This window comes from Calidris pugnax, unplaced genomic scaffold (assembly GCF_001431845.1).
Source record: "Calidris pugnax isolate Ruff unplaced genomic scaffold, ASM143184v1 scaffold398, whole genome shotgun sequence".
Taxonomy (NCBI): Eukaryota; Metazoa; Chordata; class Aves; order Charadriiformes; family Scolopacidae; genus Calidris; species Calidris pugnax.
The window spans coordinates 3,651,530-3,664,192 of NW_015091280.1; the positions used below are offsets into that span (position 1 = coordinate 3,651,530).

The 12,663-nt window shown below is 38.2% G+C and overlaps 1 protein-coding gene across 1 annotated transcript in view; it reads right to left on the reverse strand.

Annotated features, from left to right (window-relative positions):
* CLSTN2 (calsyntenin 2) overlaps positions 1–12,663 on the reverse strand; it is a 221,311-nt gene that overhangs the window by 65,143 nt on the left and 143,505 nt on the right. The window contains exons 5-7 of the mRNA XM_014960649.1: positions 10,195–10,380; positions 3,952–4,200; positions 3,240–3,361 (exon numbers count right to left, since the gene is read on the reverse strand). Of these exons, the coding sequence (XP_014816135.1) occupies positions 3,240–3,361; positions 3,952–4,200; positions 10,195–10,380 (557 nt within the window). The remainder of the gene's footprint in view (positions 1–3,239; positions 3,362–3,951; positions 4,201–10,194; positions 10,381–12,663) is intronic.

Sequence of the window (12,663 nt, forward strand, 5' to 3'; positions counted from 1 at the left end):
AAAATGTTATGTGACTCCTTGCATTCAGCCCACAACAGTCTGCAGCTAAGAGATGTGCCACACCCACCCACCACAGAAACGAGATCCAGAGAATTAAATTAAATTTGGAATGACAATAAGCTCAGATTCTTGGCCAGTGCCTTAAAAGAATGAGGAGTCTTATGGACTAGATAGAGCCCAAAGCAGGTGGTATAATAAATTTTACTACTCTGCAGTAAGAATGATAAATGATTTCACGAGTTTATGCTTCACCCTATTCCAAGGTCACCGGGTTCCTCTCAGCTAAAACAAGTTATGGATCGTCACAATAATAAAGCGAGCTCAGCAATAAAGCACTCTGCCACATTTTGCTCTGCTATGGCTGTGCCAACCCTTGAACTGTCTTCCAGAGTCACATATGCAATGCCATTGACAGCAGCCCACGTCACAGTGCAGTGCAGATGATAAAAAACTGTAAAAGTTAGATACAGCTTAATTCCCATGCTTTTCTTAAAAAAACCAAGGAATCTGAGCCTATTTCACTACAGAATGAAAGGTTCTGAGGGTTAGATTTCCAGAGGTATTTCAGTATCTAAATATGCAAATAATCACCTGGTGGGATTTTCAGAAGTGTCTAAATCTACATTTGAAAATCTAGCCCTAGCTTCTTTTCATATTGAGATCCAGAGGAGTTTGCAGTGGGATGCTAACTTCCTTTTTGATGTGGTTTTTAAATATTCCATGTTTTCTAAGGTAGGTAGATAGAAGCTGGCATAATTTTGAAATGAAAGTTTCTGACTGTCTTGCTTCAAAATCATGCAAGTTCCTTACAAGCCCACTATTCACATATGTTTTATTTTTTGTTTCTTCTAATTCCCTTTACTATATAAGCCAGATGGACCATTGAATAAGAGGTAAAGGAGCAATATTTACCAGGTCCTTCCATGAAAAAACTTACAATAGTATCACCATGTCAATATAAATCAGTAATCATAGAAATCTGGTCACACAACCCCAAACAAATTTTATTTATACTTTAATCTTACCTTCTTTCTCAGCTAGAAAGAACAGTTAAAACTATACTGTTGTATCTATACTATTTCTATCTCTAGTTTCCATGACACAGGAGTTTTCAATAATAGTTAGGAAGGTGCTCCTTCCAGTGCCCAACTGCAGCTCAGCTTTTCTGAAGTGCTACAATTTGGGAGTGTATTTTAGATGACACAATTATTGGCAGACGATGAAATATACAGTTTAGAAGCAAGCAGTAGAAATTAGAAGAGGTAATGTGTCAAGCACTACTTTGAACTGCCTTTAGTATATGCTCTTGCTGAGATGGCTTCAACAAAATAATTCTCCAGAAATGTAACTCAAGAGTACAATCAACTGGATCTCAAAATATCTCCAAGGACTTATTCAGTCATTCCCTACTTGGAATCTTAGGGTTCCCCTAAGATTTACATCACATACAATGAGTTCCTTTCACAAGATATTTGGGATTGTACTTAGAAGTCAGCTGAAAATGTGAGAAGTTGTCTGCTGGTGCAACTCCCCTAGGTTTATTAATTTCAGACAAAATTTGTAGACTTGCCTAAGGTATTCCTTATCTTTTGTTAGAGAAAAAATACCACTTGTATTTAACAAGTTAGATACACACATTCTTAGCAGTTGCTTAGAAACAATGCACCCTCCAAATCATTCAGATTTCACAAATCAACAGATCACCCAGAAGAAGATTTCTGATATGAGTAGCACTTCCTGCAAGCAAAATACACTATCAAAAGAGCAACAGTTTATGTTGCTCATCAATAACATGGATGCTAATCAAATTCCAGTGCAAGGCTGATCACACAAAAATTTCCTTGATATGAAAGCCAATAGTTCAGGATACACTGTCTTTTTTTTATGATATAAGAAAGAAAAAAATAATCGCAAAGATGTTAGCATTCCTGTACTTTCCAGTTTATGCCATTTATCCTGTTTGGTTTTTTTTAAAGTATGGAAATGATGTGGAGAAAGTAGAGTAAGAATAAAGTAATTGTATATGGCAATAGAGATGAAGAGGTTCTTTCACACAATCAAATACATCCCTGTCATTGGAATATTATCTTTGACAGTACATTTTTCCAGTATTTTGTCACGGCTATGTTACAAAAGTTACACACCAATTTCATTTATTGAGAGGACATTGGTCCTTTCTCATTCAAAAAGATAGAGAAAAAAAGTTGATTGCATTCAACTTTCAAAGTCAAAATACTTTACATAAACTTTGTATTATCATTAATTTGCTTACTATACAGTTTAGAAATACAAATCCATCTTCAGCACTCAGAAGAGCATTATCCAAGGTGACATCAGCTACTCATGACTTGTCATCTTCAATATGACTTAATGTAAATTCACCCCTTTCTAGACATTGTAAGATTTCATATCAAGTACCTCAGAAACTGGTTCCAAACTGGTTAATGGAAATGAAAAGCAAGTGCTATGATCATCACATGCTTTCCTACATATCAATCTGATAATCACGACAAAGAAAATATTTTTATATGCATTTTGAAGGTGAATTAGGAAAGTAACTATTCCTTTATCTACATCTCCAATATCATAGTTTGGATTCAAAGACATGAAGAAACTTGCTTTGAGAAAATGCTACTTTGCTGAAGTCTGTCTTCTTTCATCCAAATGATGGTTATCCTGCTTAGAATTAATAAAGCTATGAAAGGCAACTCTTATCTCTTTAATAATAATTTCCTTGTGATATACTCTTCGTAATAAGGAGAAATGAAAAGTTACATACGGTAGAGCAGATGAAAGTAAAAGCCTACAGATTAGATTTATAATATATTACAAATGCCTTTCTGTGTGTCAGCATACTCTTTCTTGAAAAGGTTTCCATCACTTCCATTGTGCTGATAAAGTAGATTTTTTAAAATGATAAATGGAAAACTTTTAGGGAACTATATAAAATCTCATGTCTCTATCCATTGCCAAAGGATATAAACCTCTACTTACTGTTCGAAGTGACTCAATTAAAAAAAACCACCAAACCTACTGTATTAAATGACTCAGCAATGTTAACTCATCTATCCCTTTTTATGTGGATCCCAATTAGAGTCATAACAGTTACAAGTTGCAACATAACTGCAAACGATGTCGGATTTCCCCAAACAATTGTGCTAGGGTCTGAGTTGTTCTCTATGATTTCTGAAGGGGAGGAAGATAAGGATGGGTTACAGATAAGAGAAAGCCACAGGTACCTGATCCAGTTTCCAGTGGAACTCCGCAGGACGGAAGGTGTCAGCCTGGTCAAAGTCTTTGCGCAACAGAAATACCAGGCGGCAGTTGTGCACGTACAGGGCGTAGTGATGGCGGTTCATCTCTGGAAGGAGGGACCAATAAGATCAATGATCTGAACTATCATCAACGCTTCTCTTTAGGTGAATGTGATTGAAAGCAATATACAACTAAAAGACAAAACTAATTCAAATAAAAAAACCCCAAAATAATTGACTTTTCTCAATATCATGGATCATTATGGTTCTCAGGGAAGCCACACATGGTAAGCATCTTCTTGAATTACACTGCATTAGTCTTGCTTATGGAAGCGTTATGTCCAAAATAAATAAATAAAATCCAAATCAATATTTAATCTAGCTAGTTTCAATGAAGAGTTAGAACTGTTTTTCCCAATCCTAATAGTAAAGAAACCCACCCAATTTAATTATTTTGTCAACCATTTCCTGTGAATTCCTACAGATGTGTTCACAGAGATTACCCAAGAAGAGAACCAGTACTTGGAACTTAGGCAGACACCAGTCCCCTCCATAAACTTTCAAGTCAGCAATGCTTAGAGTGGCACCGTCTCAGTTTAGTAACTTTTCTTCCAGACCAAATTAACTGAGGAGAGATGGTAACACTACTGACTTTGTTACGCCCTTTTCCAAACATTTTTTCAACACACAAACTCACCGGTCTTGTCAGAGTTGCAGAGAATAGTCTCTTTCTCAGCTCTTAATCCCGGACTAGGTCCATGTTTCATCCAAAGAGTGATGGTGAACTGATCAGTTAAATTCTTTGGGACTATTCCATCTGGGATTTTGGCTCCTTGCTTTCCATCAAATTTAAAAATCATGTCATTGTTATCCATGAGAAGCCCAGCTGTCCAGTTCGTTGTTGCACTGGGAGATGGTAACAGGTCAATGGCACCTGAGGAAGCTCCTGCAAATGATACATAATGAGTAACATGATGAAAGATTAATGAAAAAGCTGTGCAAATTAATTTAATAAAGTCAAGGGTCCAATTCACACTCTTTAGATTATTTTCACTACCCAAACGGCCCTACTAGCTTTACTGTCAAATCACATACACATTATAGAATACTGACCATAGTAAGCCAGTAAGAGTTCTCTAGGTTAAATGTATTGCACAGAAAACTACAGAAATTTTTGTAAAGTTATCTTTCTTGAAAATTCTCTCTATTCTCTAAAATTCATTAATGATGTTTCTTCAGTTATTTAAAGAACTGCCCTGACTAAAACTGCTAAGACTAAAATCAAATTATTTACATCCAGCGGGGAAGCTTTACATCTTCCTTCCCTGACAGCACAGCAGTTATGGTATATGTGGGTGATGTGCTGCAAAATACAGTACAGTGGGGATGAATGTGGGACAAGTCACATAATGTCCATACATAGCCATGGATATTCACAGTAATGTTGGGATAAATGTCAATACAAACAGAGTATTCACCATAAAACAGATAAAATTACTTTAATGCTTCTTCTGGCAGATACATGATGGTTGTAACTCCATGTGTTCTTGTCTAATGATATATCTAAGACTTTTACTCATGAAGTAAAGACTTTTACTGTTACTCATAATTCAGATTAGCTACCTCCTCAACCCCAAAGCAAATCATTAGCAGAGTGGTTCCCAGCTACATCGTATTTGTTTGTTAGAATTAACTGGAAAAAAACCCACAACCAAATCAAAATCCAGAAATGGAAAAAATATGTGGTGCCAAGATCTGATAAAATAGCACAATTCTTTACAGCTCTGTGTTTCCTTACAGCTTAGCAACTGTCAGACACTTTTAAACATGTAATGAGCTACCCAGAGCCTTCACTTAGCTGGTGAAAGACAGCATTTAGCAGAAAGCATGCTTGCCAGAGTAAAAAGAACAAACAATCTTTGTATTCTTGTTGATGATTTGTCAAGGAAAATTATGGTGAACAAACCACAACTGAAAAAACATCCCAAGCTAGTAAGATATCCCACCCTCCTTCAGCATCCAAGGAAAGAAGAAAGATCCCAACTCTTCAGAAGTGTAGAATTTTAAGCTAAGAATTTGTGGAATTGTATCCTATAGATTTTTTAAAATATAATAATAATGATATAAGAACACTGATATACTTGGTAACTGAATTTCCTAGATAATAATTTCCTAGATAATTCTCCAAACTGTAAAATGAGGTTATTTTGAAGTGATGCTAGTGCCAAACCTAACACCTACATGTTTAGAACTTGAGCACAGAAACAAAGTGTATTTATTTTATAAATTTTAGTTCTGGATAATACACCACACTGCATTGCTTAATAAACAGATGTTATCAACAGGAATACATCAAACTCAATTTTTCCAGATGGCACAATTTGTGATAAATGTTCTATTTTTTTAATTTTTTTTTTTTTTTTTTACTTTAAGCTGCTAAAAAATGAAATTACTGGCACAGGACACAAGCAAAGCCATAATTTTCTCAATCAGTTTCCTCTTGTGTTAATTTTCATGATCATTTTTGAAACTTACAGAGGGAACAGTAATTGCATGCACCATGGTGTATATCCAAAGAAATATGCTTGTAAATGGGCACATGGTTATATTAGGTAAATGATGGGCTCAAAGGAGATGCTTCATCCCTCTATCTACATTGGCCATAAAAATTTGGAAACATCTATTTTTTCCACTAGAATCAATCTGTAGGAAAACTCCAAAATGGAAGTTTTTCATGTTGCTTGTTAAACTCCGATTCAGGAAGGTGCTTAAGTAAACCACCCGATTTTCCCAACTAAAGGTCGGGTTTGTGTAAGAGCATTTGAGTAATCAGTACCAAGCTTGACAGGTTCTACTTATCTGCCAATCTTTTTATGGAGATTTATGGGTTACTTTGGAGCCTCATCCTGTTAGCTTGGGTTAATCCTGTCCTGCGAATAACTATTGGATTATGTGCTTGGGAGATTTAGCTGGAAGAAATCATACTGTTTCGATGCTAATAAATCCAACCAGCATCCCAAACACCTACACACACAGGCCCAGAGCAATGTAAATCCAACCAGCATCCCAAACTGCTCAAACACCTACACACACAGGCCCAGAGCAATACAAACAGGATCTAGCTGGAGGTGTTCCCAGAAGAATCTTATCGTGCTACTGGATCAGTGCTCTTCCAAAATGTAGGGGCTGATGCCCTTTTCTTCTAAAAATGCTTCCAGAAAAATGCAGGGGCCACTGCATTAAGCGCAGTTTTGGACTGAGACACCCAAGGTACCCCTTGCATATTAAACTCTGTTCACAAGCAACTTACAGAGCTGTCCCCACCTTCTCTCCCCACCTTCATGTTTGTGCTGCAAACTCTGTGCCAGGTTAAGCACGTGCTGATGCTGCTTCTTGAACTGGACCAGACTGTTGGCTCAGCAGGAAGCTAGCCATCCAAATAAAACCAAGCTTAAATTATTATTTTTCAATCAGATCAACAACTTTCTTTGAGCTGCCTGCAAGGCTACACTATGCAAGATAAAGGAGAGAGGGCAGGATCTACCCTCTTAGCTGGAGTATGGCCTCGAATCTGATAGTGTTTCCATATTTCAGTTTCCCATTTGCCATATGTGAGGATTAGCAATCCCATTATTTTCCATTTTATCTGTGTTTAGAAGGAAAGAAGACAGCACCATAGTCATATTTCCACCATATTCTAGGCCCCTTAACTGATTTTTTTTTTTTAGTGAGATTTATTCTGGATATATTTTTGCAGTCCAAATTTTGGCTTTTATACATTCTTTATTTTTTATTATTGTTGGATGACAAGGTGAAAAAATGCTTACTAAAATGCTTTTTCACTGAATTTCACTGAATTTCTAGAGTTGGAAGGGACCATAGAGATCATCTAGTCCAACTCCCCTGCTGCAGCAGGATTGCCTAGAGCTAGAGCATGTTACTCAGGACTGCATCCAGGCGGGTTTTGAAAATCTCCAAAGAAGGGGACTCCATCACCTCCCTGGGCAGCCTGTTCCAGGGTTCCGTCACCCTCACCGTGAAGAAGTTTCTCCTCATATTTGAGTGGAACCTCTTATATTCCAACTTGTGCCCGTTGCCCCTCGTCCTCTCACTGGGAACCACTGAAAAGAGTCTGGCTCCCTCCTCCATCAACCCTCCCTTGAGATACTTGTAGGCGTTGATAAGGTCTCCCCTCAGCCTTCTCTTCTCCAGACTAAAGAGTCCCAGCTCTCTCAGTCTCTCCTCATAAGGGAGATGCTCCAATCCTTGAATCATCTTTGTAGCCCTACGCTGGACTCTTTCTAGTAGTTCCCTGTCCCTCTTGAACTGGGGAGCCCAGAACTGGACACAGTACTCCAGTTGTGGCCTCACCAGTGCAGAGTAGAGGGGGAGAATGACTTCCCTTGACCTGCTGGTTACACTCTTCCCTATACAACCCAAGATACCATTGGCCTTCCTGGCCGCAAGAGCACACTGTTTACTCATTGTCATTTTACTGTCCACCAGGACCCCTAGATCTTTCTCTTCAGTAGTTGCCTCTAGCGGGTCCACCCCTAACCTATACTGGTACCTGACATTTTTCTTCCCCAGGTGCAGGACCCTACACTTTTCCCTGTTGAACCTCATGAGGTTCTTCTTTGCCCAGCCCTCCAGCCTGTCCAAGTCTCGCTGGATGGCAGCACAGCCCTCCGGGGTGTCAGCCACTCCTCCCAGTTTGGTATCATCAGCAAACTTGCTGAGGATACACTCTGTCCCCTCGTCCAGGTCACTGATGAATATATTAAACAGCACGGGTCCAAGTATTGACCCCTGGGGGACTCCACTGGTTACAGGCTTCCAACTTGAACCTGCTCCATTAATAATTACCCTTTGGGTCCTGTCACACAGCCAGTTCTCAATCCACCTCACTGTCCCCTCATCCAGCCCATACTGCCTCAGTTTCCCAATGAGGATGTTATGGGAGACAGTGTCAAAAGCCTTGCTTTGAGGCACAACAATAATAACTCCTTGAATTTAAAATGACTCAAGCATAATTTAATAATTTAAACTGCCCACCTTGACTGTCAAAGTGAGTACAAATCACTGGGTTATTGAAAGGCAGACTTAAACCATCGGTCATATAAAAAATGAATTTTAATACACTGTCCTTAGCATCTGAATTCTCTAGATTTCCAACAGATAAAGGAAGAAATGAACACAGGGTTTATAAACTGGGTCCTTAATTATAAAGAAAGAAACTTGCATTTTATATGGGACAGATGAATATTTGTCTGTGATCACTCAGCTCTGCACTCTGCAATAGCACAGTGCTTTACTGGTAGAAAAAATGTCTGGGTTTTCTTCCTTCTCAAAGAATTTATTCATCCAACCATCAGATACAATAAAGTCATTTCTGGAAAGAAAAAATCCCAGATTTCCAGAAATAATTTAACCTGCTTTCATGAGAGTCCTCTCTACATTAAGGATGGAAATAAATACTAAATACAAAAGTGTAAGCTAGTCCAAATGCATTTCTGATGTAATGTTCATTTGTATTTACATCTTTTTATCAAAGTCCTAGTCTAAGTTTCTACACTACCTGTTCTTCTCTATGAAGATATGGAAACTTTGGACAAAAACCCATATTCTTTCAGTAGGGAGAATTTTTCCTCCCATTTAAATATACTTTTTACATTTTATCTATTTTTTCAAGTGCTTTACATTCTGTTCCTTCACAGATGTGCTGAGTAAAAACTGGAAGTTCAGCAGTAATGTCAGACAGGACATCTCTCCACCAGATCTCCAGATTTTATGAGAAAGCTACTACTCCCACTCACCTTTACCTCACTTTCCCAATCCCCCCAGGTAATTGGTAATTGTAACTGCAAACTATTTGTCCCTGGGAATTGACGCTCCATTTTTAATAATTCAGTAACACTGGCTGAAAATTTTCATTTGCAAAACTATTTCTTAAAGGTTAGTATATTGATCTTAACATATAGGCAACACTGCTGTGTGGTTATCAAAGCAAATGTAAGCCATACAGCAGAACATCACAAACCAAAATCCATGCATTTAAATGGAAAAAAAGATGTACATTTGCTACTGTAGCTCAGACAGGAGCCAGGTAAAGAGATATTTTGGAGAAGGTGTGAATCAATGTTCCACACCATCAGGGCTTCAGAGGAGGACCCTAGTAAGATAGGATTTTCAAGAAGGAGGAGAGACAGCAGATCTCAAAAGGCAAAAGATAAGTGGCTTAACGTGTGGCCACTACTTTGCCATACACATAATCTTATAGTCATAAAAATACAGGAGTGTCCTCAAGTATTCAATCTACGTTGCAAAATTAATTTAGAACAAGTTATCAAAAAGCAGAAAAATAGGAAGAAAATAATTAGGAAACCTTTCTCCACCAGGATACCTCTTTTCTGAAATTAGTGTTTCTTAAATATTTTTGCTCAAATGATTTCCCCAAATGTTCCTTTATTTTTTGTTTGTTTTTACTCTGGCACAGGACTTAGCAGCAGAAGAGAAAGCTGAGTCAGGAGGAATGAAACACAAGATGGAAGTTCAATTCTCATCAAATCCTACGGTCTTCCTATGATGGCAAATCTATACCTGAAATCTCACTACACTGTCACACCAGTATTAGTAGCAGAGGGAAGAAAGAGAGAAAGAGGTGGAATGAGAAAAGAGAGAAAACACAGAAGGGAAGAGGAGCAGGAGAGGAAAAAAAAAGTTTAAGCAGGGAGAAGGTTTGAAAAATAGTGAAAACTAATGGAAAAGAAGAATGGAACACCAGTCAAATATCACCACCCCCTTCATTTTCATTGCTGCAATCCAAACTGAACCAGCTGAGCATATCACATATCCACATATCACATGCTTATAGCTCACAGGACCGGTGCTTTATCTGGAAAAATAGGATTATTATATCAACTGAAAGCCATATCCATACCACATAATTTCTGCAGAGATTTTTCTGAGTATGTTTCACGATCACAGCCCTTTCCAATGTAATTGGTCTGTAATTCAATCGTGGTATGTATTGAGGAAACTGGCCCATCACACGTTTCTAGACGAATGCTGGGAAACAAAGGTATGCTGCCAGATCCCGGCTTGTATTCAATCCGTTTGTTCCAGTCTGGAAAAAAACAACAACAAAAAGATCCATGAGTGATTATAAAAGGGAAGGGAGTTATATAATTTTGAAAGACAAATCGTTCTCAAAGGTCACTGTCTAAGACAAAAGCAAATGGTTTTGGATTTGGCATCAGTAAGTTACTGTCCTAAAAAAAAATGGCTTTTGCCCCCTGGAGAAGAGTGTCAGGCTCAATTAAGTAATACTACTGCTGGAGTCATATAAGCATAGAGTACATACATGTCCTGACAAGAAGTGCTAATTGGTGTCAGTCTGGGTATCCCACGTCCATTCTATCCCGTGACAGACTACAGGCTGGCTCTACAGGAACGAGGCTGTCAGCCACACTGAATTTGGTCAGATTTCATAGTTTTGTGATACAGAACAAATATCTCCAAGGACCAGGCTATATATATCATTCTCACTGGACTGTGACCAAAAGCTAACATGACACATCTGTAATGCCACTTCTTGGCTTCAAACGATTTCCTAATTTTGTGAAGTATTAATGACAGGAAGTTACATCTGAAAGGACTATTCATGCTCTCAGCCACATCTCCCTAATCTGTGGTTCTGCTAATGCAGATGTCTCACAGCCCTCTACATTTAAACTACCACCTGCCTTAGGCAGCCACCTGGACACGCCGTGCATACCACTGTGCTTCTCAACTGAAGCGTTTAATTTTTTAAATCCAATTAATTATGGTGTTTGCAACCTGCTTCAGAGAAAACCCAAACAAGCAGCTTTAATTAAAAGACGTGTTTCAGCTATCTTTACAGTCCATATTTTCATAGAATCATAGAATGGTTTGGGTTGGAAGGGACCTTCAAAGATCATTTAGTCCAACCTTCCTGCTATAGGCAGGGACATTATTTCAGTAGATCAGGTTGCTCAAAGCCCCATCCAATTTGACCTTGAAGACTTTCAGTGTTGGGGCATCCACACCTTCTCTGGGCAGCCTGTTCCAGTGTCTCACCATCCTTATAGTAAATATTTTTTTTCCAACCTTCCTGCTATAGGCAGGGACATTATTTCAGTAGATCAGGTTGCTCAAAGCCCCATCCAATTTGACCTTGAAGACTTTCAGTGTTGGGGCATCCACACCTTCTCTGGGCAGCCTGTTCCAGTGTCTCACCATCCTTATAGTAAATATTTTTTTCCTTATATCCAATCTAAATCTACCCTCTTTCAGTTTAAAACTGTTACCTCCTGTCACTACAGCCCTAGATACAAAGTTTCTTTCCATCTTTCTTACAAGCCTACTTCAAGTAATGAAAGGCCACAGTAAGGTCTTCCTGGAGCCTTCTCTTCTCCCGGCTGAACAGTCCCCCTCTCTCAGCCTGTCTTCAAAGGAGATATTTTTCCAGCCCTTCGTGGTCCTCCTCTGGACTGGCTCTAACAGGTTCTTATCTTTCTCATACATTTTATCCTACTCCAGCCAAGTTACCACACAACATAAATAAGAACACCACATTAATACAGAGATGTGAATAGGTAATTATTTTGAAGTCACAAAACTACTCAATTCTGCTACCTAATGTGTACATCTGTGTATCTGTACAATTTGTCAAAAGAAGTACTATTGCCTGCACAGCTGAAGTTTCACTGACTTTTTTTAGCCCTAGATAAAGAGGACTCCATAAATGAAAAAATTCTAGGTTCTGGCAGTCAATGAAATCTCTTAAAGCAAATACTCAGATACATTCTTTCTAAATATCAGTGGAAGGGAAAGTAATAAAAATACATATATATATATGCATTTATTAGGTGAAGGAGTTTGGTGTTCAACAGACCTCATTTTCAGAAAGCTTGAAAAAAGGTGCTCTCCCCACTGTCTTAAACCAGATTAAAATTTACAAGAAGATCTGAAGCAAACATTTTGAAACATAGAGCAACCGTTAATCCAGAGTCCAGACAAAGGAGACAGGATACTGGCAGTCACTGGTCTGTGTTTCAAAATTCTCAGATTTTCTTTATAACTTTTAATCTAAATGATAATCATAAACCATTTTGTTCTTAAGAGGAAGCTGAAACTTCATGAAACGCTCTAAAAGTATGTTTAGTATCTATTGTTACTAAAATCTTGAAGACTTGTACATCACTGACTAAAAGAACTATGGCTACTTTATTGCCTCTGCACACATCAGCTGAGTTGCAATTTTAGTAGTAATATTCAGTCATAATACTCAGCCCATTCATCCCATATTAAGATTTGATCTGCAGCAGTGCATAATTTGTCTGCAGTTGCCAACTTAAACAGCTCCCTTAGAATTTCAAGTGTCATA